Source organism: Sus scrofa, chromosome 6 (assembly GCF_000003025.6).
Source record: "Sus scrofa isolate TJ Tabasco breed Duroc chromosome 6, Sscrofa11.1, whole genome shotgun sequence".
NCBI lineage: Eukaryota > Metazoa > Chordata > Mammalia > Artiodactyla > Suidae > Sus > Sus scrofa.
The window spans coordinates 70381148-70406401 of record NC_010448.4 but is presented as its reverse complement, the minus strand read 5'-3'; the positions used below and the strand labels follow the sequence as shown (position 1 = coordinate 70406401).

Genomic DNA, 25254 nt, shown 5'->3' with positions numbered 1-25254 from the left:
ATAGCTCCAATTAGACCCCTAGCCTGGGAACCTCCATATGCCACAGGTGCCTTTAAAAAAAAAAAAAAAAAAAAAAATTACCACATATATATGTACCAGATAGATTTGAGAATCTTAAGATTTACAAAGTTCCCGTTGTGGCTCAGCGGTTAACAAATCTGACTAGCGTCCATGAGGATGCAGGTTCGAATCTCTGGCCTTGCTCAGTGGGTAAGGATCCAGCATTGCCACGAACTGTGGTGTAGGTCACAGATACGGCTTGGATCCCACATTGCTGTGGCTGTGGTGTAGGCTGGCAGCTACAGCTTCAATTGGACCACTAGCCTGGGAACCTCCATACGCCTCAGGTGCGGCCCTAAAAAGACAAAATAAAATAAAATAAATAAAATACATCTACTGGGGGATTGTTAAGGTGGGGGGGGCAGGAGGGGAATATGTCCATGAGCAACCCAGAGAAAAACTGCTGCCATCAGGGAGGTTAGACCCTATTGATAGGCAAGAGAACACCCCGGGGGGCACCCCTCCTACCTCTGCTGTATTCTACCACATCTGCTGGAGAGAAAAGTGAGGGTTCCATAATGCTGGCCTCCTGCTAAGAGTTTTATTACTTTGTTACAAGTATGGTTTGGTGTAGCTTCTTAAAACTGAATCCTGTAGGAGTTTCCATTGTGGCTCAACAGGTTAAGAATCCGACTAGGATCCATGAGGATGCAGGTTTGATCCCTGGCTTCACTCAGTGGGTTAAGGATCTGGCATTGCCGTGAGGTGTGGCAGAGGTTGCAGACATGGCTCTAATCCTGCGTTGCTGTGGCTGTGGTGCAGGCTGGCATCAGCAGCTCTGATTGGACCCCTAGCCTGGGAACTTCTATATGCTGCAGGTGCAGCTGTGAAAAAAACAAAAAATTAGTTCCCTGGTGGCCTAGTGCTTAAGGATCCAACGTTGTCACTGCTATGGCTCAGGTTTGATTCCTGGCCCAGAAACTTCCAGATGCTAAGAGGGTGGCCAAAAAAAAAAAACAGAAACCCAAACCAAACAAAGCACAACAACAACAACAAAAAACCCCCAAAGCAAGATAGAATAAATGTGGACAGAGGAGAAAGACAAAGGAGTTCCCACTCTGGCTTTCCATTAGGAACTCTGAAATCAGTGAGCTGGGCCTGCCGCCTACCTTCTTTTGGGTTCTGCTTAAACTGTGCCGAAAGAGAGGAAAGGAAGATGACATCTCTGTCCCGGTCCTTCCAGGAGACACGCAAGATCTTACAGACCAGCTGTAAGGCCTGTTCTTCAGATACTTCAGAACCCGATGAAGGCTCCTTGTGAAGAAGAAGATTTGGGGGTTAATTCCACGTAGTGGGAGGTCTGAGTAGACTTTCACAGAAATACCTAATTCTGGTTTAATTCATTTACTAATGCGGATATTTTAGAAATCCATAAAACTATTCACTCATTCATTTGGGGTGAACAGTCACTTCTTTCCCTTCTACTGGGCGGGTGTACAGAGCTGCAGGGTCACTATCAGGAGGTGCCACGGTAGACACGTGGTAAAGGATGTGCATATACTTCACGGGTTTACGTTTCTGAACGCTAGAAGACCAGGCTGGCAGTCTAGATATACAAGCACTTTTTTTCAAGAAAATTTTCCAGACTGTAGTGTTCCTCACTGCTTTTCCTTCACAGATACAATACCACGAATGAAAGAACCGCATAAACATTCAGAGACTATACAAAATAAAGCACGGCACCACCAGGAGGCACATATGCTGCTGAACGCTAACAACCTACTGAATACACAGTGATGCAATTACTCTCCCTGTACCAGTTCGACACACACATAAAACCCTTTTTCTTAATATAGGGAACTAAAGTTCAGATGGCAACAAAATATAAAAACCTCTTGTTTTCAAAGGGCTTCTACTTGCTGCAGGACCCCACCTCTCCTTGCTTCAATCCCCGGTCATTAATTAACCTCAGAACACTGCCAAAGATGTGGTGACCTACTTACTTAAGCAATCAAAGACCCACAGAAAAAACTCAGTTAGCTCTAAATTAAGTACTATCATTTACTGATAAAACATGGACCTGAAAGAATGAGAACTGAAGGACTTTTACCAGATAAAAGGACTGAGTTGAGAGAGGTCCTGCTACTCAATATCCTGTGCTAACCTTTATGGGAAAAGAATCTTAAAGTGAATGGACGTATGTACATGTATAATGGAATCACTCTGTTGCACAGCAGAAATTAACATATGATAAATCAACTATACTTTAATAACACTTTAAAAAATGAAAAAAAAAAAAAAAAGTAAGGACTGCGTTATCCTTTCCTTAATAAGGGCAATCAAGGCTTTCCCTCAAAAGAAAAAACACCCCATCACCTCAATAGGACCTGCTGGTGTGAGCCAGCCCTTTCTGAACAGGCTCAGAGACAAAGGACATGGGGCAGTGCTCACGTACATTACCTGTAGCGACAGACGGAAGCAAGGGCTTCATCTCTTACCAACCTTATCGCTGAGGCTCCTCTTTTCTCTTCGATCATTTTCATCCACCTCCATGTTTTCAATTCCTGAATCCACATCCACCTGGGACAGGCTTTAATTATAAAAGAAACATCAATCTTTGACCTTTTCCATATCCACCCCATGCCACAGCTGCTGGCTGAGCAAGAGTTTTAAAATCTCGATAAAAATCAGGAAAAGCAAAATTCTACCACACTCGTTGAAAATATTTTTCCCCCGTTGTGTTCTAAGGCTCACTTGCAAAAACAAAAATTAGGAGATGTGGCTATACATACTATTTTTTAAATGAGATATGATCAGTCAGAGCCTGATTACAAACTCTGGTTGAGTACATGTATTATTTCCCCCACATTAAATAAGCAATTCTTCCAGCACCATGTATTGAAAAGATCAGCCTTTTTCCACCAATATAAAATCACCTATGTCATATGTCCTATTGTCACATATGTCCGGGTCTCTCTGGATACTAATTTCTGTCCCATTAGATAACCTGCCTGGCCCGGTGCCAATACCCTCTTATCATACTTAGGAAAACTTGACAATAAGCCTTGGGACCTGCTAGGTCAATGCTGCTACCTTGTTCCTCTAGCTCAGAAGAATGGTGCCCATTTGTGGGTCATTTCCCCCACCCCACCCCTGACTCACTTAAGAATCAGCTTGACAAGTTCCTTAAAAATCCTGCTGGGATTGTGACTAGAATTTTACTGACTCGGAGATCAAATCAGGGAGAAATGACATCATTACAGTCTTGACCCATCCATGGACCACGCACCTCTCTCCAAGTAATGAAGAAGTTATAATGAACTTTTATAATTTTTTGCTGTAAATCGTCTACCTCATTTGCTAAATGCATCCCTAGGTACCATGTATCTTTAAATAAAAGTCTGAAAGGCACCTTTGTAAGAATTAAGTTTTTGAATTTTTTGTTGCTAGTACATAGTCCTGGAACTGATTTCCGATACAGGCCTCTGACAAGTACCTTGTTTGTGTACATACGGGGCTTACTAGGTAGATAACCACTTCGTCTCCAAATAATAACTGCTCTGTTTCTTCCACTCCAACCCTAACTTGTTTCCCTGCATTGGGCAGGATCCCACGTTGAATAGAAGCAGAAACAGCGGTCAACTGTGTTCTTACTCCCGATTTTCAAGAGAACGTTTCTAATTTCTCACCACTGAGTACGAGAGGGGCTGCAGTTTTTTTGGCAGGTGTCCTCTATCAGTCAGAATAAGAGGCTATATGCTGCGGGAACACATACAGCCTGCAATCTCAGAGGCTTAACACTATGAGGGTTTATTTCTCGCTTACGCCAAGTCTGATGAGCGTGAAGCATCCTTACTCCATCTTTAATCTATGCCATCTGCAATACACAGCCTCCAAGGTCACTGGAGCGAGAGAAGAGAGGGATGGAGGAGGAACATCGGCTCGACGGCCTTCACCTACAAGTGCCACATGTCACTTCCACTCACAGGGCTACTGGACAGAACTAGTTACGTGGCCCCAATCTAACTGCAAAGGACACTGGAAATGCAGGAGAGCATATGCAATATTTGGGGCGCTCTGTCTCTGCGCTACTGTCGGTTTGAGGATGCACCTTTCTGTCTCCTGCTTGCTCAGGTTGTTATCATGAATCGACATTGAATTTTACCAAAGTTTGGCAGCCGCCAGGATCATATGGCTTTTCTATTTTTAATAGATAAGGTGGAGAATACTATTTCTAGGTTTTTTTATGTTAATGCATCCCTGTGTTCCTAAGATAAACCCAACATGGTCAAGTTACATTATTTTTTTAACTAAACTTTTAATGGAAACATACGGAAATGTGCATAGATGATATGGGTTTGGCTAAATAAAGTGTCACAGTGGAAACACAGTAATGTGATCAGTACCAGGATTAAGAAAGGACATTACTAGCGGCCCAAAGGTCCTCCCTTAACGACACTTTGAATCACTATTGTGCTGGCCCATGGGAAGCCCTATCCTGGCACCCACTGATGTTTGGTCTGCTTTTCATGTGCTGCAGTATTTGATCTGTCAATATCTTAAGGTTTTTGCAAATATGTTGACAGGTGTGATGACTGTGTCCTTAATTTTCTTCGTTTACATTATTGTCTGCTTTCGTATATCAAGGTCATATTGTATACAAAAATTGAGTTGGTAAGTTTAAAAGTTATCTGGAAAAATGTGTGTAAAGATGGAATGGTGGAATTAACAATAAAATCATGAGTAAAGTGCTTCCTTTGGAAAATTTCAAAATACTGGTTCCATTTATTTTACTTTTTTGTTTGTCTGTTTTGTCTCTCTGTCTTTATAGGGCCGCACCCACGACATATGCAGGTTCCCAGGCTAGGGGTCTAATTGGAGCTGTTGCTACTGGCCTACACCAGAGCCACAGCAATGCTAGATCTGAGCCGCGTCTGCAACCTACACCACAGCTCACGGCAACGCCCAATCCTCGACCCACTGAGCGAGGCCAGGGATTGAACCAGCAACCTAGTGGTTCCTGGTCAGACTCATTAACCACTGAGCCACGACGGAAACTCCTATTTTGCATTTTTTTTTGATTATTCAGGTTCTCTCTTCTTGAGTAAATTTTGGAAGAATTATGTTTTTCTAGGAATCTGATTTTCACCCAAATTTTCAAATGCATTTGCATTCTGCATATTTATATTTTTCACAGAATCCTCTTTTTCATTAACAAGTACTACTGAGTGCCTGTTCTCTGCAGGCATCACTCCAGGTGTCTGAGAAGCCACCAAACAAGAGAGACCAAAAAAAAAAAAAAAGAAAAAAAATCTGAGTTGTGAAACTTCTGTTCCAGTTAGAGGAAGAAAGATAATAAACCATAAACATAACACAAAAACATTTGTTTCTGGGGCACAGAGGAAACAAATCTGACTAGGAACCATGAGGTTGTAGGTTCGATCCCTGGCCTTGCCAGGGGGTTAAGGATCTGGCATTGCCATGAGCTGGGTGTAGGTTGCAAATGCGGCTCGGATCTGGCGTTGCTGTGGCTGTGGTGTAGGCCCCGCAGCTATAGCTGTTTGGACCCCTAACTTGGGAACCTCCATATGCTGCAGGTGTGGCCCTAAAAAGGAAAAAAAAAAAACATAATACATAAGCAAAGTATACGGTATAATGATAAATGCTATGGAAAAAGAAGGAAAAAAGAGCAGAAAAAAGGCAATTGAGAGGGCAAGGCTCTCTCTTTTGAATGGGGTGAGACCCTCTCTGAAATGCTATCTGGGCAGAAATGCGAAGGTAGCCACGTACACATGAGGTGAAAGGTATTCTAAGAAAAGGGGTTTTATTTCCAATAACTCTTTACATTCCATTTGTACTTTTTTCACTTTTAATATATTCTATATAACACTATATTCTCTAAGGACCACTTAAGTGCCAACACACACATGATGATATGAAATACATGTTATTGTTTAGTTCTAGATACTTCCAAATTCCGATCATGAATTCTTTGACCTATTATTTGAGGCATGCTGTTTCTAAAATACCCAAATTTTGATTGGGTTTTAAATTTTTTTTATTTTATTTTTTGTCTCTTTAGGGATAGATCCACAGCATATGGAGGTTCCCAGACTAGGGGTCAAATCAGAGCTGTAGCTGCCGGCCTACACCACAGCCACAGCAACGCCAGATCTGAGCCTTGACTGCAACCTACACCACAGCTCAGCAACACTGGATCCTTAACCCACTGAGTGAGGCCAGGGATCGAACCCGAAACCTCATGGTTCCTAGTCAGATTCATTTCTGCCATGTCACGATGGAAACTCCCTTTTCTTTTTTTTCAATCTCTCTCTAACCTAATGTTTCAGGTATGCCTTCTATAATCAGGAATACATTGGGTTCTGTTTTGTTTTTAATCCAACCTATGCCTTCTCCCCGTGATTTACTGTGATTATGGACATATTATCATTTCTTGTAACCATCTTATTTTGTACTATTTGTCCCTTTGTTAAAGTTTGTGTTTTTTCTTCCCTTTCTTTGAACTGACTTCAATCCCATCACCTCCCCAACTTCATTCTTTATTTTTTTCCTGGAGTTCCCATCCTGGCTCAGCAGAATCTGACTAGTAACCATGAGGACGCAGGTTCGATCCCTGGCCTTGTTCAGCGGGTTAAGGATCCGGCCTTGCCGTGAGCTGTGTGTGGTGTAGGGTGCAGAGGTGGGTCGGATCCTGCATTGCTGTGGCTGTGGTATAGGCCGGCAGCTACAGCTCCAATTTGACCCCTAGCCTGGGAATCGCTATATGCTGCGGGTGTGGCCCTAAAAAGACAAAAAAAAAAGAAAAAATTGTATTTTTTTCCCTTTAATGGTTTGAAAATACACTCCTGCTGGTCTTTCAGTGGTAACCCTAGAAGTTTTATCAAACATTTTTACATTTTTTATTTAATTTTATTTATTATTATTTTTTTGTCTGTGCCCTCAGTGTTTGCAAGTTCCGGGGCCGGGGATAGAACCTGCACCACAGCATCAACAATGCTGGCTCCTTAACCTGCTGAGCCACCAGGGAAGTCCCTTACCAAGTAGTCTTAACTCAAAAGCTAAAGTTGGCCAGTGTCTTCTCCCCGCTCCCAAGGACGCAAGGGACCTGAGAGCTCGCTCTCAGCACCTCCCGTCCGGCCTACTTGCTGCTGCAGTTCAGCATGTGAGAGCGCCCTGATCACCGACTTCTCTCCCCTTTGGGAGCTTACACACTGCTCTTACTGCCTTCTATCATCAGTGCTTAGATTTACCACATACTTATTTTCTTGACTCATCTGTCCTCCCTGCATCTCAGACATGAGTCTTAAGATCATTTTCCTTCTTCTCAAACTGCATCTGTTAAAAGTTGGGATCTTCGGGTGGCAGACCATCAGGGAGCTTTTGTTCGTTTGTTTGTGCTTTTCAGGGCTGCCTCCCATGACATAAGGAGGTTCCCAGGCTAGGGGTCAAATCGGGGCTGCAGTTGCCAAGCCTACACCATACCAACACGGGATCCAAGCCACATCTGCGAACCTACACCACAGCTCACGGCAACGCTGGATCCTTAACCCCCTGAGCGAGGCCAGGGATCGAACCCGAATCCTCATGGATACCAGTTGGATTCGTTTCCACTGAGCCACAACGGGAAGGCCATTATTTGTTTTTTTAAATCTGTAAATGTCTTTATTTCACCCCTGCTCTTCTTCCCTCCTTTTTAGCCATACCCGAGGCACACAGAAGTTCTCAAGGCACACCTGCTACACAGGCACGCCCTGCTCTGGGACACCCCAATCAGCCTGAATTATCTGGCTTGCTGCCTGTATGCCTTTCCAAACTTTTAAAATTTCACCCATCAGTGATCATTGAGGAAATTTTTTAGGGGCGGACATATACGTGGCAACTTCATACAGACATTTTTAAAGACCATTTTTTTAATCACCCGTACCATTATTTCATAAAAGACATTCCCACACCGAAAACATAAAAAGGTACAAAGAACATTTCAGAATAACACAAAGACCTTTCCGTTTTAATCAAGTGAGCTCTCATTTGCAAAGGACTGACATTCAAGACTATTGGACTAGATGCTAAAGGGGACGGAACTTGCCCCTTCCATCAAATCAGCAAAGCAGCTTACTAGAAAAGTGGCTTACTTTACCTTTTCTCACAAGAGACACCATCGATATCCATGCTCTGGGAACGTGAGAGAGACTGAGATTGCGTTTCGAGGCTATTGGAGGGCGAGCTGCTGAGAGAACTGACTCCTTCACTGCTCTGGCTTCGATGGGCTACGCCTAACCAAAGAGACACGGAGTGAGTCTCACGCGAGGTCACACGGACGCTGCTGGCAATGGCCACAGTCGACACACACAACCGGCATTCACACCATCGTGACAGCTGGCAGCTGAGGCAGTCCTATCAGAAGGTTACACTGAAAGCCGAAGTCACATTAAAATCACTGGAACGTTAGCAAGAGGTCATCATTTATCAACGTACATCATGTGAGTCGGGAACAGAGAGACACCTGACACCTGAAACTGCCTCGTCTCCTTCTCGTGCACGAATTCAAACTGTGGTCCCTGAGTCCAAGTTGGTTTCCATGACAGTCTGGAAATCTTTGGGATGGTTTTTGAGATGTATCAAAAATAAGATACATTAATGAATGGGCAGAGAGACACGGAGATGGAGAGAGGCGTGATAAAGAAGTATAGTAAAATGTTAATGGCAGACTTTAGGGGATGGGTGTATAAGTGTTTGCTACAAAATTCCTACTTTGCTGTAGCTTCATAATAAAATGTTGAACACGTGCAAATAGATCCGTCTAAACCATGTCCTTAAATACAGATCAATCCATTTATTGAGTGAACATCTTATCTTGTGATCGTTTGGGGAAAATAAAAAACCTGAAAAAGATCGAGAAAAAAAAAAATCTTTGGGAGTTCCCACTGTGGCTCAGCCATAACAAACCCAACTAGTATCCATGAGGATGCGGATTTAATCCCTGGCTTTGCTCGGTGGGTTAGGGATCTGGCGTTGCCGTGAGCTGTGGTGTAGGTCGCAGACGCAGCTCGGATCCCGTGTTGCTGTGGCTGTGGCGTAGGCCAGCAGCTGTAGCCCTGAATGAGCCCCTAGCCCGGTAGCTTTCATATGTCACAGGTATGGTCCTAAAAAAGGGCCAAAGAAACCCCTTGATATCATCTTTGTTGTGACAGCGCTTACAGTGCAGTGAGCCACAGCCAGGCGCATAGCACTATCTTCCAAACCTTGGTTCTCACCGAATTTTAAAAATTACTTTATATCTTCCTTCACACACACAAAGGGCTATCCAGGCATTTTAAAGAACCTAAATATATATATATATATATATATATATATATATATATATATATATATATATCTATGCTGCTGAAAGGAAAAGGACTCACATGTTTCAACAAAACACCTGTAATTATCACTTATGGCTGAAACGAGTCCCTCGTGGCTGGAACTTGAGCCCTCCCAGCGCTGCCCCCTTTCAGGTCCCTCTTCACTGAAGACCACGAAAAACATTTACGCCTTCCTGACGGCAGGTTTTAACATGTACACGTTTATTAAAACTTTTGCAGGACTCAAGAAGGCCAAGAAAAACTCAGTTTTTTCAGTACTCATAAGTAGATTCAAGTAAAATACCAAAAGCAGCTGATATCAGAAGGTTACACTGAAAGCCGAAGTCACAATTCTGAAATTCTGAAACAAGCCTGTAGAGGACAGTAAAACTTCCAGCCACTAATTCAAGGGTAATTCAAAATAAGTTCTCGGTAAGTATTTATTGAAGGAATAAATAACAGCATCAACATTGTCTTTAGGAGAACAGTATTTTAGCTATTACACTGAAAGATCTGACTGTTTTTTTAATAAAATAATAAGGGGCATCAATTAGGCAGCTTTAAATCTCTACCTTATAAAAATCAGTTCTACTGATAGCTACAATAAAGCTGTTTAAAAAACCATACTTCATTTGGAGTGGATAAGCAATGAGATCCTGCTGCAGAGCACAGGACGCTATATATAGTTACCTGTGATGGCATATGAGGAGGATAATGTGAGAAAAACAATGCGTATTGTATATGTATACACACCACACACACACACACACACACACGCACACATATATATGTATAACCAGCTCATTTTGCTGTACAGCAAAAATTGACAGAACATTGTAAATCAATTATAATAAACAAAAATAACTATACTCAGAGCATAGTGTACTATGCTCTATAGAATACTACATGTATAATAATTCTATAGTAATAGAGTGCCAGAAGACAGCATACAGTACAATATACTATATCTGCAATATTCTTATAAGACATCAAGGATATCACCTGAATTATTTTTTTCCTGGAGTTCCCTGGTGGCCTAGTGGTTAAGGATCTGGCATTGTTGCTGCTGTGGCTCAGGTTCGGCCCCTGGCCTGGGAACTTCTGCATGCCGCAAGGGTAGACAAAAAACAAAATACAGTGTTTTTTCCCTAAATCCTCCATAGGATCTTCACACGGATGAAGTGGGGCGGGTCTCCCCAGAATTTACTGTGTTACCAGAGTTCCTCAATCTCCATATAGATGGTGTGACCATTTAGAACCTGGAAGGGACCCTACAGCTTTCTTAGAGTTTAAAAGACTGATGGTCACTTTGACTTCATTTCGAGTCAATATAAATTAAGTAAACTCCAATCAAAACAACAGCACAAAGTATCACTTTGTTCCACACATCACAGGGGAGTCTTTCGTTACCTTCACCCTCTCCCACTCCTGACTTGAGAAATCACCGTCAGGGAGACCAGTTTCAAGGAATACAGATTGATCGATGGATTGTCTTCATCTCCATAAAGCTAGAGATTAAAAAATTTTTTTTGATAGGCAAGAAATAGACTTATTAGGATAGGACACTTGTGAGAGATGTGAGCGAGCAGGCAAGGAAGCTCTGCCCCAGGATCCGGTGGGCTACAGTTTGATCCTCCAAGGGGCGTGGGGGTCAGAAAAGCCGGCCTCTTCCTTTCTGCGAGTAACAGCTCCTCCTTAGTCTCCGGTAAGTCGGCAGAAGGGCGGTCCTCAAACTCCTGCCCTTGGTCTGAATCCGAATGCAGGCCTCATCCCACCCCCCCTGCCCAACAACCGCAGGTAATTCTCGCACTTGCACCAGTGAGGCAAGCCTGCCTTGTTCTGATGGCTTTTGTGAGCTATTTATTTATTTATTTACTTTTTATTTTATTTTTTTTTGTCCTTTTGCTATTTCTTGGGCCGCTCCCCGGCATATGGAGGTTCCCAGGCTAGGTAGGGGTCCAATTGGAGCTGTAGCCACCGGCCTACGCCAGAGCCACAGCAACACGGGATCCAAGCTGCGTCTGCAACCTACACCACAGCTCACGGCAACGCTGGATCGTTAACCCACTGAGCAAGGGCAGGGACCGAACCCGCAACCTCATGGTTCCTAGTCGGATTCGTTAAGCACTGCGCCACGACGGGAACTCCCTGTGAGCAATTTATTAAAGTGATCTCCCAATGTCCCCTAAGTGTCCCTCGTTATCCGTGGTCCTCTCTTGGGACTTCTAAAACTACCTGTGCCTCCTCCACCCCTATCATTCCCCCTCCAGGTGTTTTACTCCTTCGTGCTTAAAGGGGACACTGGGCGAGGACCGTTCAGGAACTACTTCCTGCTGAGACAGGGCGAAGGTCTGCCTAGGGATGGAGTGAAACACCTGCTAGCTGTCCCTTTTCCGTTGGGAGGGCTGTAAGCCAATGCCGCTCTGGTTAACGTCATTTTCCCAGCCACCTCAGAGATTAAACAGCGTGTGGTGAAACCAGGAGCACCAGGAGGACCAGCACTTCTACGAGCACCTTTGGGTCCAGAAGCACCGCTGGTACTCATGGGGCCAGGGGGACCAGCATTGCCTTTGACACCAGGTTGGCCATCAGCCCCAGGGGCGCCAGCGGAGACTGCTAGAGATTAAAGGATTAAAACATAGACATGAGTGAGGGCTCTGATCCTTTTTTAAAGATGAGTAAATCTCTACAAATCCATTTAAAAACAAATCTTCATCCTACTGTACAACAAAGGGAACTACATCCAATCTCTTGTGATGAAACATGATGGGAGATAATATGAGAAAAAGAATGCGTGTGTGTGTGTGTGTGTGTGTGTGTGTGTGTGTTTGTGTGTGTGTGTGTGTATGACTGGGTCACTTTGCTGTACAGCAGAAAGCGACACAACATTGTAAATCAACTGTACTTCAAAAAATTTTTAGGAGTTCCCGTCATGGCCCAGTGGAAATGAATCTGACTAGGAACCACGAGGTTGCGGGTTCCATCCCTGGCCTCGATCAGTGGGTTAAGGATCTGGCATTGACGTGAGCTGAGGTGTACGTCACAGATGTGGCTCAGACCTGGTGTGGCTATGGCTCTGATTTGACCCCTAGCCTGGGAACTTCTATATACTGCAGGTAAGGCCCTAAAAAGGAAAAAAACAAAACAAACAAAAAAAAAATTACATTAAATAAAATGAAAACAATAAATAAAAATAAGAGGGTGTATGTAACAAAGAATGGAGAAAACCATGTGTGCTTAATAAAATATGAATTATAAACTTTCAAGATAGCAGTTTTCTAAACTTTTATCTCTAAAGTTTGTTAAAGGTAAATTATGAATATCTTTTTACAAAAAGTAAATGAGAAGGATTTTATTTCTGTAAGATCTTCCTCCTAACACCGTAGTATTTTCTGAATGATACTCACTTTTGGGTATAAACTAAACCAAATGACTGCCAACATGGGCCTCAAATTCTCAGTAAAGCTGGGGGGCAAGGTGCCTTTAAATCTCACTCAGTCTTCTTCTTTCGCAGATAAATAATATTGAGATCTATGAAGTCAAGAACTTCCCTAGGTCCTTCAGCAAGTTATAAACAGAACAAAGATTAAAACACACGTCTTTTGACTACAAAGAAAATGCTGCGATTTCCTCTACCCCAAAATGCTGAATGGTTCTTCAATCACAGCTATTTCAGACCAAAGCTAAATGTTTTACACATTCTAAAATTACAAAAATGAAAACCTTATTTATTTTGCTTTTTAGGGCCACCTCCACGGCACATGGAGGTTTCCAGGCTAGGGGTCGAACTGGAGCTACAGCTACCGGCCTACACCACAGCCACAGCAATGGCAGATCCGAGCCGTGTCTGCGACCTTCATCGCAGCTCACGGCAACACTGGATCCTAAACCCACTGAGCAAGGCCAGGGATCGAACCTGCAACCTCATGGATACTAGTCAGATTCGTTTCCGCTGTGCCACAATGGGAACTCCACAAAAAGAAAAGGTATTAGTGGAAGTTCCCTTGTGGAGCACAGAGTTAAGGATCCACCATAGCTGCTGCAGCTGTAGTGCAAGCCAAAACTGTAGCTAAGGTTTGAACCCTGGCCTGAGTGCTTACACATGCCACAGGAGCAGGAAAATAAATAAATAAACAAATAAGTAAAAGACATAAGTGCTATAAAAGGAATCATTGATTCTCCCACCAATCAAAATTTTAAAGTGTTTTACATAGACCTTGACAATAAGCTTAGCTAAAGGGTTAACATTCATGAAAAATACAAAGTACACATACATTTTATCTGGCCAATACAAACTCCTCCCATCACTAATTATATGAATACATTCTACTCAATAAAGCAGAATGACATACTTGGTCAGCAACTAGTTTCCTGCTGAAACTGTTTGTTGTTGTGAATAAACAAGAGAAATTTCAAACCTGTAAGAAAAACATTACTATCTAAAATATTGGGAGTTCCCTGCCATCTAGTGGGTTAAGGATCGGCAGTGTTACTACTGTGCCTCTGGTTATAGCTGTGGCGCAGGTTTGATCTCTGGCCCAGCAAACTCCGCATGTGATGGGTGTGGCCAAAAATAAATAAAATAAAAATCAAATAAAACATTGGGACAAAAAAAACCCCAACAAAACTCAAATTTTAAAATTGCTCTGGTCTTCATATTTATGAGCTAAAATATTCCTTTCTTTAGTACCAAAAGGGTGATTCATGCAAAGAATCATATACTGGCATCAAAAGACCATGACAGCTCAGAGGAGAAATAGCTGATTGTATGACTGGAGCTGAGAAAATACAAGATGACCCTGGAGCATTTTACAAGTGCCGGAAAGACAGTGCTGAAAAAAGTGAAAGGATGGGCATATGTCAACAGAGGGGTCAACCTGAAAGAGCTCCCACCGGTGGTGATAACAGTTGGTTTGTTTTATTTATTCGTTCATTCATTCATTCATTTATTTATTTTGCCTTTTAGGGCTGCACCCGAGGCATATGGAGGTTCAAAAGCTAGGAGTAGAACTGGAGCTGTGGCCGCTGGCCTACACCACAGCCACAACAATGCAGGATCCAAGCTGCATCTGTGAACTACACCACCGCTCACGGCAACGCCAGATCCTTAACCCACTGAGCAAGGCCAGGGATTGATCCTGAATCCTCATGAAGACTAGTTGGATTCATTTCTGCTGTGCCACAGCAGGAACTCCATGTACTCTTTAAATTTTTATTCATTTATTTTGGGGTTTTTTTTTGGCCATGCCTATTGCATGTGGAAGTTATAGGCCAGGGATTGAGCCTGAGCCACAGCAGTGACCCGAGCCACTCTGGCGACAATGCTGGATCCTTAACCTACTGAGCCACAAGAGAATTCCCATACTTAAAAAAAACTGTATAAATAAATGATACAGTAATATGGATTATAACTCAAAGTATAAAATAAATATACATGAGTTCATACTGACGTCAGAAAGGATTAAGGAAAAAAAACTGGATGAATGCCCCTCATAAAATAATTCAAAATATATGTGCTTACTGGTCCCTCCAGGAGGTATAGCTGAATTCCCACTGCTTGAGTGGGCTGGACTTGGAACTCAATTCCAAAGAAGTGAGCCTGGAAAAGGGAAACATCCTAACTTTACAGTGGAGAGACCCAGTGAACACCGGCTCGACCACAGGGTAAGAGTTACCATGACCAGGAATATTCTGTGAAGGGCAGGCCACCTGTGTGACAGTCTTGCCCTGAAACCCAAAACCCCAGTCTAACCACGAGAAAAACACCGGATAAAGCCAGGTTAAGGGACATGCCACAAAGTACTCATCAAAACTGTTAAGATCACGAAAAGCACAGAAAAAAACTGAAAAACTGTCACAGACCAAAGGAGATTAGGGAGACCTGTTTAGTTTGGTCAGCGGTACTGCCCCAAGGATTGTTTTGATAAATGTACCAGATGTTAACATTAGGGGAAAATGGGTACAAGATATAAGGTAATTGGCTATACTATCTGGGCAACTGTTCTTTCTTTTTTTTTTTAGGGCCACACCCGAAGGATATGGGCATATGGAAGTTCCCAGACTAGGCAGGGGTCCAATAGGAGCTACAGCCGCTGGCCTGTGCTGGAGCCACAGCAAAGCAGGATCTGAGCTGTGTCTGAGACCTACACCACAGTTCACGGCAACGCCGGATCCTTAACCCACTGAGCGAGGCCAGGGATCAAACCCGTGTCCTCATGGATGTGAGTTGGGTTCGTTAACCGCTGAGCCACGACAGGAACTCCAGGAATCTGTGCTTTGAACCCAGACCCCAGAACTAGCCCAGAAGCCAAATATGTCACTTGGCTCCTAACTTGTTCCAAACAGACTGTGCTGTTCATTTCTGCTTCCAGAGCATAAGTTCCCTTTTTTTGTTTTCTTTCTCTTTTTACAGCCTAACCTGTGGCATATGGAAGTTCCCAGGCTAAGGGTCAAATCGGAGCTACAGATAGATACAGCCTACATCATAGCCACAGCAATTCCAAGTCACTCCTATAACCTACACTGCAGCTCATGGCAATGCCAGATCCTTAACCCACTGAGCAAGGCCAGGGATGGAGCTCACACCCTCGTGTTGGGTCCCCCCTTTTTTTTTTTTTTTGGCTTTTTAGGGCTGCATCGTATGGAAATTCCAAGGCTAGGGGTGGAATCGGAGCTGCAGCTGCCGGCCTATGCCACAGCCACAGCAAGGCAAGATCCAAGCCAAGTTTGTGACCTACACCACAGCTCACGGCAATGCCGAATCCTGAACCCACTGAGCGAGGCCAGGGATCGAACCCGCACCCTCATGGATACTAGTCGGAATGTTTCCATTTTGCCACAACAGCAACTCCCTACCAAGTTGGGTGTTAAACCCACTGAGCCACATCGGGAACTCCAAGAGAGGTTCTTTACCACAGAACTCAGGGGGTTAAAATCACAGTAGCTATTTGGCTAGCTGCTAGATCTTTCAAAGTGTTTAATAAAAAAGCACATGAACTACTCTACCACAAGCTTTCAAAATATTTTGATAACTATATTTTAATATAATTGGTTTCCTTTGTAATGCTTTATGTTTTAATGCTAGGCGTTTAAAAATATTTGAGAAGCGACTCAAAGGCGTCCCTAGATTGCCAAAGGAAATGGAATGACAGCAGTGAAGAAGCCAGTTCTAGAGGCAGAAAAGGCGGCGAGAGAACGTGTTGCACTAGAGACCTAATAATTCTGTCCAGATGAAACTGGCTGATAAAGGATTCACCGGGGCGCTCTTGAGCAAGAATGACCCCATCTTCGGAGAGGTCGAGACAGCCTTACAGGAAGGGTAAGGCTTTACTGGATACGTTCAAGATGTCCAACGGGCAGACATCAAAAGGAAGAGAGGGAAGATAAGCAAGAGTCCAAAACAAGACCGTAAAACAAAAACCATCCAAGAAGGGCAAGAATTTCTCAGGACTGGGCCATCACGAAATGATCTAAAGATGAGGGAAAGAACGAAGAAAAGCCAGTCTGTGGTCCCAGGAGTTTAATAAGCACAGACTTTTAAAAGGAAGCAAAAGAACACTTTCTCTGCTGCTGGACTACAAGCTTTTCCAGGAGAGAAAGAGCCTCACTCCCCTTTGTGCCTCCATGACCCAGCACTGCGTCTGACCTGCAGCAGCCCTAAGTAAACGCTGGCTGAACGGAAAGGCAAAAGCAACGTGATAAGGATGACTGCAAAAACGGCAATCACCTGTAGGAAAAATATTAACCATATTTATAAAGTTTTAAGACATGCAGGAGTTCCTGTCCTACATAAATGAGATTCCTCCTGGGGAGTAGGATCCTTGCAGATTTAATCAAATTAAGACGAGGTCATCCTGGATTAGGGTGGTCCCAAATCCAGTAACTGGTATCCTTATAAAAAGAGGGAAGCTTCGGAGTTCCTGTTGTGGCGAAGCGGAAATGAATCCAACTAGGAACCATGAGGTCGCAGGTTCGATCCCCGGCCTCGCTCAGTGGGTTACGGATCCGGTGTTGCCATGAGCTGTGTTGTAGTTCACAGACGTGGCTCAGATCTGGCGTTGCTGTGGCTGTGGTGTAGCTCCACTTGGACCCCTAGCCTGGGAGCTTCCATATGCTGAGGATTCAGCCCTAAAAAGCTAAAAAACAAAAAACAAAGCAGAATGATCCTTTGTACAGTAGCCCTGGGAAAGTAATACGGAGGCAGATGGCACTGCAAGAAGCTGGGACGAGGTGAGAGAAGCAGCTTGGAGGCTCACTGCAGTGTCCCCACCCTTGCTTTAGTTCCTGGCAACTGAGCACCTCAACCAGAAGGCTGCAGGGTTGGTGATGGGCGACCCCCGGATAAGCAGCTCCTTACCCGTGGCAGCCCAACCAGTGTCTGTCTCTGTTAGAAAGACTTCATTCTTGAACAGAAGCCCCATTCACTGAAATTCAGTAGATCGTAAATCTTCTCACTGGGCCTCTGTTTAGCGTTTAGGACCACAGGGAGCAGGCACAAGCCATCACCTGCCTCATGACAACTTTTTGCACCTTTTTAATGGAAAGCTATCACCTCCTCCTGAGATTTCTTTTGTTTAAACGATACATGCCTCCACTGTTCTGGTCATTTGCTCTTACGATTCATTTATTAATTCAACGGGCCTTTTATGTGGTGCCTACCACGTGCCAGGCACTGTCAAGGAACAAAACAGACACAGTCCCTGCCCCGTGGCACTTACACTCTAGCAGAGGAAGCAGAGAACGCAGGAAACACAGTAATATACAGCCTATGTCAGCTAAGGCTAAGAGCTGGAAGGAGAGTTAGCTGCCTCTGACAGAGCTGCACTTTAGACAAAGTGCCCAAAGAAGGTCTTATTGAGAAAAGACAAACATCTCAAGAGTTGAATGAAAAAGCCATGTGGATTTTAGGGTACAAGCATTCTGGGCCAAGAAACAACAAATATAAAGGCTCCCAACAGGTATCATGCCTGGAATGTTCCAGAAATAACAGGGAAGCCAGTACGGCTGTAGCAGAGGGAGCAAGAAAAGCCGAGAGAGGAGAGCAGGGCCAAGTCACGGGCAGTCCCAGGTCAAGACAGGCCTCTGTGCTGAGTGACGCAGGGAGCCAACAGCAAATGATGTGACCTGTCTTTCGTTTCGTTTAAACCTACTTATTTAATAAAATTCATGAAAATCTATTTAGCCCACCTGCCAAGAGCCCAGCTAATAATATCGACCTCTCTGTGGTTTGAAGAACGATGACTCCACGAGAAACACAGTCACAACGGAACAGCATAGCGCTGCACTGCCAAGACCGAAACACCGATTTTTTTTTCCTTTTTTTAGGCCACACCCACGGCATGCGGGAGTTCCCAGGCCAGGGATCAAACCTGTGCCACAGCGGTGACACCACCAGATCCTTCAGCACGAGGCCCCTGGGGAGCTCCAAGAACTAACCATTCAGAGCTGTCCAAGTGTTCTGTTAGTTTGTGACCGCTGCTGCCTTGCTGGATGAAATATCGCTGCTGTTAGACATGGACTCATGCTTCAGAGGGAGCCAGGCTGGCTCTACGCTGAGAACAGGCTGAGGAAAACAAGGGCAGGCGTGAAGAGACGAGGGTGGAGCCCACCCCAGTAATCCAGGCCTGACATGCCAGCGCCCCAGGCCCGGGCCGCAGCAGCAGAGGTGGTGAGATGAGAAGGAGTGAGAATCTGGCTGGTGGACCTCAAGGAAGGGTCAGCCAGCTACAGTCCACAGGCCACATTTACCTACTCTTGTAAATAAGTAAATAAAGTTTTACCAGAACACAGCTCACATGTTGTTTATGGCTGCTTTCGTGACACAGGGGCAGAAAAGAATTTTTATCACAGACCCGGTACAGACTGCAGAGCCAAAAATACTTATTAGCTGGCCCTTTATAGAAAGAGTTTACTGACCCCCAATCTAGAAAATGAGGTACAAAGACGAAGTAAGCAGAAAAAAAAGTTATCATGTACTGAGATGGGTCCTGGGAAAAGATACGATGTAAGGAAATACGAGGAGCTCAGCTGTCAGTTGTGTCATACACGGTGTGTGAGCCTGGTGTTCAAGGAAGAGACCTGAGCTGGAGACAAACTTAGCAATCGTCGGATTAGAGACGGTAATGAAACCCAGGAAGCCGGATAAAACCAATCAGAGAATAAACACAGACGGAGAGGACAAGAGGTTAAATACTGAGCTCTGGGACCCCGACATTGAGAAGCCAGGGAAATGAAAAAGACTCATCCAAAGAACTAGGAAGGAACAGATGCAGCCGGGGCGGAAACCAGAGCGTGCTGCGCTGGAGCCACAGGAGAAAGTGCTTCGAGCAGAAGGCCGGAGCCACGGCCAACGGGGCTGATGGGTCAGATCAGACGGTGACTCAGAGCCGCCCAAGGGAGGCCTCCCCTGACAGGGTTCAACTCGGCAGAGGGTCCAAGGCCAGAAGGAGGAGACTGACACCAGAAGGGGTGCAGAGATGTGGGGCGGGAGCCGGCAGGGGAAACGGGATCGAGAGGGTCCTTTCTATTTACTCCTGGGATGGGAGAAGGACAGCAGATTCGATGGCTGTTCCAAAAAAGAAAAGAGTTCCACCTGAGACGGAGGAGAACCAGATGAAGCTGGAGAGAAACGGGAAGGGCCGGAGCGATGGCTCTGGGTCGGGGACAGGAGACGGGACCCGGGGAACAGACTTCAGGAGGGGCAGTGCCACACACACAGGGAGGCAGGTGGACGCAGGACAGGAGCCTTGGGAGGTGAGTGGACTTCTACCTGTATCTGTTCCCTCCATGACGTGGAAAGGCAGGCCCCCAGCTGAGAGCGCACGGGGAGAACGAGTGTCACAGGCTGGAGGAGATGGCATGAGACAGACAGACACAGACGGAGGGAGAGCCAACCGGGAAACATGGTACCATTACCTGCCGGCAGGAAGGGTCCACTTGAGTTTGTGATCATGAGTCTGAAATGAGACAGCTAGGATGGTTTTTCTCTAGCCTTATTCCACAGCAAGAGACCTAGAACAGGCGGGGAATGGGATTTAAAACGAGGGTCACAGTTTAACCAAGGGAGCAAGACTCGGTGAGGGTGAGGCAAGAGAGAGGGGCGACAGGGACCGATTCTGGAATTTCGACAGGGCGAGGAGGGAGGCGAGGGCGCGAGGGGAAGGAAAAGCGAGGAAAGTGAACAGGTGATGGGCCAGTGGCTGGCAGCCCTCAGGGAACCCGCAGGATTTGGGCCCAGAGGGGTGAGCCAGAAAGCTGCCGGCTGAGGTTAGAAAGAGGAGGTCAGGACATGGGGAGGTCAGAGCACTAGAGGGTCCCTGACGTGGCTACGGAAATCATCACGAATTAGGACAGAAATGGTGCTGGGGGGAGATGGTGGACGAGCGCGTGCTGTGGCTGAGCAGGTCGCTGAGCAGGTCAGAGGACCGCCACAACAAGGGAGGGAGGGGGACACGGTCGGAGGACACCAGGTTCAAACCGAGGTGGTTTTAGGGTGGAGGAAGCATGATCTAGAAGAAGAAATGAGAAAGCAACAGAGGAAAAGCACAGATTCCCAGAGCAGGATTTTGCCGGAGCACGAGGATTTCAGAACGGGGGCGGGGGAGGGGGGAGGTTGAGGGGGAGGCGGGAAGGTGGGTGTACAAGCCATGTAACGCCGCCGGAGATGAGGGACGAGGACATAGGAGACTTGGTGGCTGACCTAAGTGGGGTGGGGGATGCTGAGATGCTCCTGGTGGCCCCAGACAATGTGCTGTGGCTCCGAGTAGTGAGGAGCTTGCCAGCAGCAGGCAGAGAGTTCCAGCTTCTCCTGCCCAAGCTCTGCATTTACGGTGAGATTTTAGTCTCCTCCTGTCCCACAAGCTCTTCCCGGGACAATTTCCAGCATAGCAGGTGGGGTCTGGTCACAGCGAGACCAGCAGCATGGCTGGCAGCAGTTTCCAAGGAAAGGAGGAAACGCAACTGGAATCCTGAGCCCTCCCCTCTCCGCCGCCTCTCCAAGCAGGGGTACCGGGAAGAACTCCAGGCACAGGCGTTGTTTACGACTGGCTGATGCCTGAACCTCGCTCACTTTTATCATCAACACATTTATGCTGAAGCATTTATATTTACTTGGAGAGGAGCCCGCAATGATGCCTAATGAGAGTTACGGTCACAGAAACTCTGCAAATACTTTACATCGACAAGTTATCCTGGATCAAGAAGAGAGATGCCTTGGAGGGGACCGAGGGAGAGTGTGCTAGGTGACTTCGGAACTGACAATCATGTGTTTCATTATTAGATAACGTGACGGTCCACGCGGGGCGCTTAGCACCGGCGTTTTCCTGATTAGAATCTTAATTATTGTAATAATTAGAATGGTAATGATTATGTTGGATACAAACGTTCACTACGAGAAAAGACAGCTATTTTCAAAAACACTGTTCGAGTCAGCATCAGTGTTTCCGACACACACAGTCCTGGATATCAACCACAAGCTCATTAATTATAAGGAGATAAACCTTTACAAGAGTTAAACAACAGGTCAAGGAGATAATGAGCAAACACAACATCAGGTGAACTTTTTACACCATGAAAATTCAGAGAAAGCGTTTGTTCCATAGAAACAGAGTGAAGACAAGGAAATCTGTCATCAGAGGCTTCTTATTCTGATGGTAATTTCAATCCTGCATTTTCAGATTAGTTTCCCTTAAAAGAGGAGCATCAACCAAACGCATAAAATCAGCAGAACCAAATCTGGTCTCCATCTCCTTGCCATCAGAGATAAGACCCGATCCTGTTTGAAAAAAAAGGATGGACGTTATAGAAAGGAGAAGTTAGTTTTAACAGATCACAACTGAAATGAATAGACATTAACAAAACATACTACAATGATCTTAGGCTTTTTTTTTTCTGGCCACACCCACAGCATGTGCAAGTTCCCAGGCCAGGGATTGCCGAGAGCCGACAATGCCAGATCGTTAACCTGCTGTGCCATGAGAGAAAGCCACGATCTTAAATCTTTAAACTACTGCTTGCAGGATTTTTGAAAGCTGTTGTTCATTTTATCCTATTGTGGAAAGGTCACATCTACAAGGTTAATCAAGAGGGGGGACTGGCACTGGAACTGTGTCCCAGGTCCAAAGGTAAGGCTTACCTGATGCACCTATGGGGGAGGTAGCTGGGGTCATGCTGTGCACGTTGAGACCGAGGCTCTGGGAGGGGCCTGGGGCGGATGCTGCTATAGGAGGCCCCGGAGGGTTCTCCCTCTGGGGCGAGGTGAGCGGGGTGGTTGGCTGGGAGGTCTGTCCACCAGCGAGTCGTGCAAGGCGCCTCCGGCGGATCTACAAGAGGAGGGGGCAAAGGGCATTCAACAGCAGAAACACAAGTCCACCCACAAATAACCACACACAAGTCCACCCACAAATAACCACATGATCAATAACCACTCGAGGGCTTCACAACTAATGGGCCTGGGGAAAAAGCAGGCATTCAAGAGCACCGAATCCCAACCACTAGATCACCAGGGTAAAAGTACTCATTCGTGCCAAGTACTAATTCTGTGTGCCAGTTTTTGTGGGGGGGGGGGGGGCACATCCACAGCATGCAGAAGTTCTGGGGCCAGGGACCAAACCCAGGCCACAGCAGTGACCCAAGTCACTGCAGTGACAACGCTGGATCCTTAATCAGCTGTGCCACCAGGGGAACTTGTATGGACCAGTGTTTTCATAAGTTACCACCTCACTTTTTAAAAACTGCATCTTAATCACTTTACCACCTCTGCTTATCAAAACTTCTTGAATGACACTGTGAATTTACAATCAGCATGCTACACTTTTTAAACACGCTAAAGAATGTTGTTATTGTACTAAATCTACATAAACTTGGTCCTTTTACCCAGGTGGGACTGAAAATAAATATTCAAGATAAATCACTAAAACAATTAGAGAAAATAAAAGTATACCAACACACAAAATGTTACGGTCACTTTCAAGAACAAAATTAATAGGTTTTTCTTAATTTCAATAAAAATATAATCTGTAACTTCTTTATAATTACATCCCAGAGTTGTCAAGTGATCACAAAATCCCAGGGGACCTCAGAAATGCTTTCCCCGCGTTTTGATAGTGACTAATTGACTGGCAGGCAATAAACTCTCACTGAGCACCTGTCCGCCCAGGCATTGGGTAACAACAAGCATAAGGCCTTTGGCTATTAAGTAGGCATCAAAGAAGCAAACCAACTCATGGGAAGCTGCGAACACTCTTTCCATGATGAATAAGGCAGAGGAAGATGCTAACTGGGCTGGACCTTGTCTGAACTAAGAATCTGTCTGTCATTCCACCATTGTTGGAAATCAGCTCCTTCTGTTGTTCAGACAAGAACATCCTGATTCTTTACCCCAAAGTTCAGAGGCCCTTCTGGTGCCCCTGTTATAAATACATCTACCAATGAATTTATACAAAATCCTGAAGTTGTTTGGTTGTTCATCCATCTCCTTAACCAGATTAAATTCCTTGAAGGAAAGAATTAGGTCTTAACCATTCATTCATTCATTCACTCATTCTCTTTTTTGGCCAACCTGCAACATATGGAATTCCTGGGCCGAGGATTAAATCCAAGCCACCACTGTGACCTACGCAGCAGCTGTGGTAATGCTGGATCCTTTAAGCCCCTGTGCCAGGCTGGGGACGGAACCTGCGTTCTGGTGCTGCAGAGACGCTGCCAATCCCGTTGCAACACAGTAGGAACTCCGAATTTATTTAACAGGATGCAGGAATTCTCTGGTGGGTCGTTGGGTGAAGGACCCGGTGTTGCCACTGCAGAGGCTCAGGTTGCTGCTGTGGTTCAGGTTTGATCTCTGGCCCCGGAACTTCCACGTGCCATGGCACGGCCCCCAAGATAAATAGACGTCGACGAAGCGCTTCTTCTAGCACTTTGCCCAGCACCGTTCTGAGCGCTTAACACTATTGTCTACCTTAGTTGATCCTCATCGTCACCCATCGAGGCAGGCACTTACACGACATCCGTTTTACATATGCACTAACTGAGGCACAGATGCTCGTATCTCGCCTACCGGGTAAGTGGCAGAGCTGGAAGGTGAACTCAGGCAGCCTGGCTCTGGTGTCTGTGCTCTTACCATAAACCACCGTCCAGGCATATCTGAGGGTTTCCAAGACCCCCTCAGAGGGGCTGTGAGGCCCAAACTATGTTTATAACAACACAAGGACATCTGCCTTCGTCCTGCTCATTCTCTCACAGATGTTCAGTGGAGTTTTTCTGAGGCTCCGTGATAAGCGGTATTGCAGCAAATTAAATACAGAAGTTACTACGAGAATCCAGCTGTCTTCTATTACGTTAGACACTGAGAAGATTTACAAAAGCGAGAACCATGTCACTCCCTAAATTTGTTTGTGCTGGAAAATGTAGTTGTTTTCATTAAAAACACATCAATATTAACATACAATGGCTTTTATTATTTTTTAAAGAATAACTATCTTCCTAAGCTTCCCAGCGTTCCTATCATGGTAACTATCAACGGACGGCACCCACCTAAAAACCAAAGCTCTCCGGGAGTCACAGCGTTTGCTGCGTGTGCAACGGAGGCCTGGGACCCACACCTTTGAGAACCACGGCCCCACGCTGCGTCTCCCTCCCTCGCCTTCAACTCCCTGAAGTCCAGCTCAGGGCCTGGTCTGCACAGGGGCGCAGGGCTCGCTGAGCCACCCCAACAGGGAAGGGACAAGTGACCGCCGTCGCCAACCCTCCCAGGAGATTGGTCCTGGGATGAAAACTCCCTCAGAGAAGCTACCGAAGCAGTTCTCTCAACTACACTTCACTGGGGTGGGTGGAGAGTGGATGAGGCGGACTGGAAGCTCCCACGCCCTGTGGGTCCCCAGCCCCATGAGCAGGG

At 45.5% G+C, this 25254-nt stretch overlaps 1 protein-coding gene across 3 annotated transcripts in view; it reads right to left on the bottom strand.

Annotated features, from left to right (window-relative positions):
* The window catches only part of UBE4B (ubiquitination factor E4B), a 116646-nt gene that overhangs the window by 56033 nt on the left and 35359 nt on the right, over positions 1–25254 (bottom strand). For 2 of the 3 annotated variants that reach the window (XM_021095312.1, XM_021095310.1), the window contains exons 2-5: positions 22498–22684; positions 8159–8294; positions 2503–2590; positions 1170–1314 (exon numbers count right to left, since the gene is read on the bottom strand). In XM_021095312.1, the coding sequence (XP_020950971.1) occupies positions 1170–1314; positions 2503–2590; positions 8159–8294; positions 22498–22684 (556 nt within the window). Of the gene's footprint in view, positions 1–1169; positions 1315–2502; positions 2591–8158; positions 8295–20279; positions 20376–22497; positions 22685–25254 lie in introns of all 3 variants that reach the window. The other variant, XM_021095311.1, reaches the window with a different exon arrangement.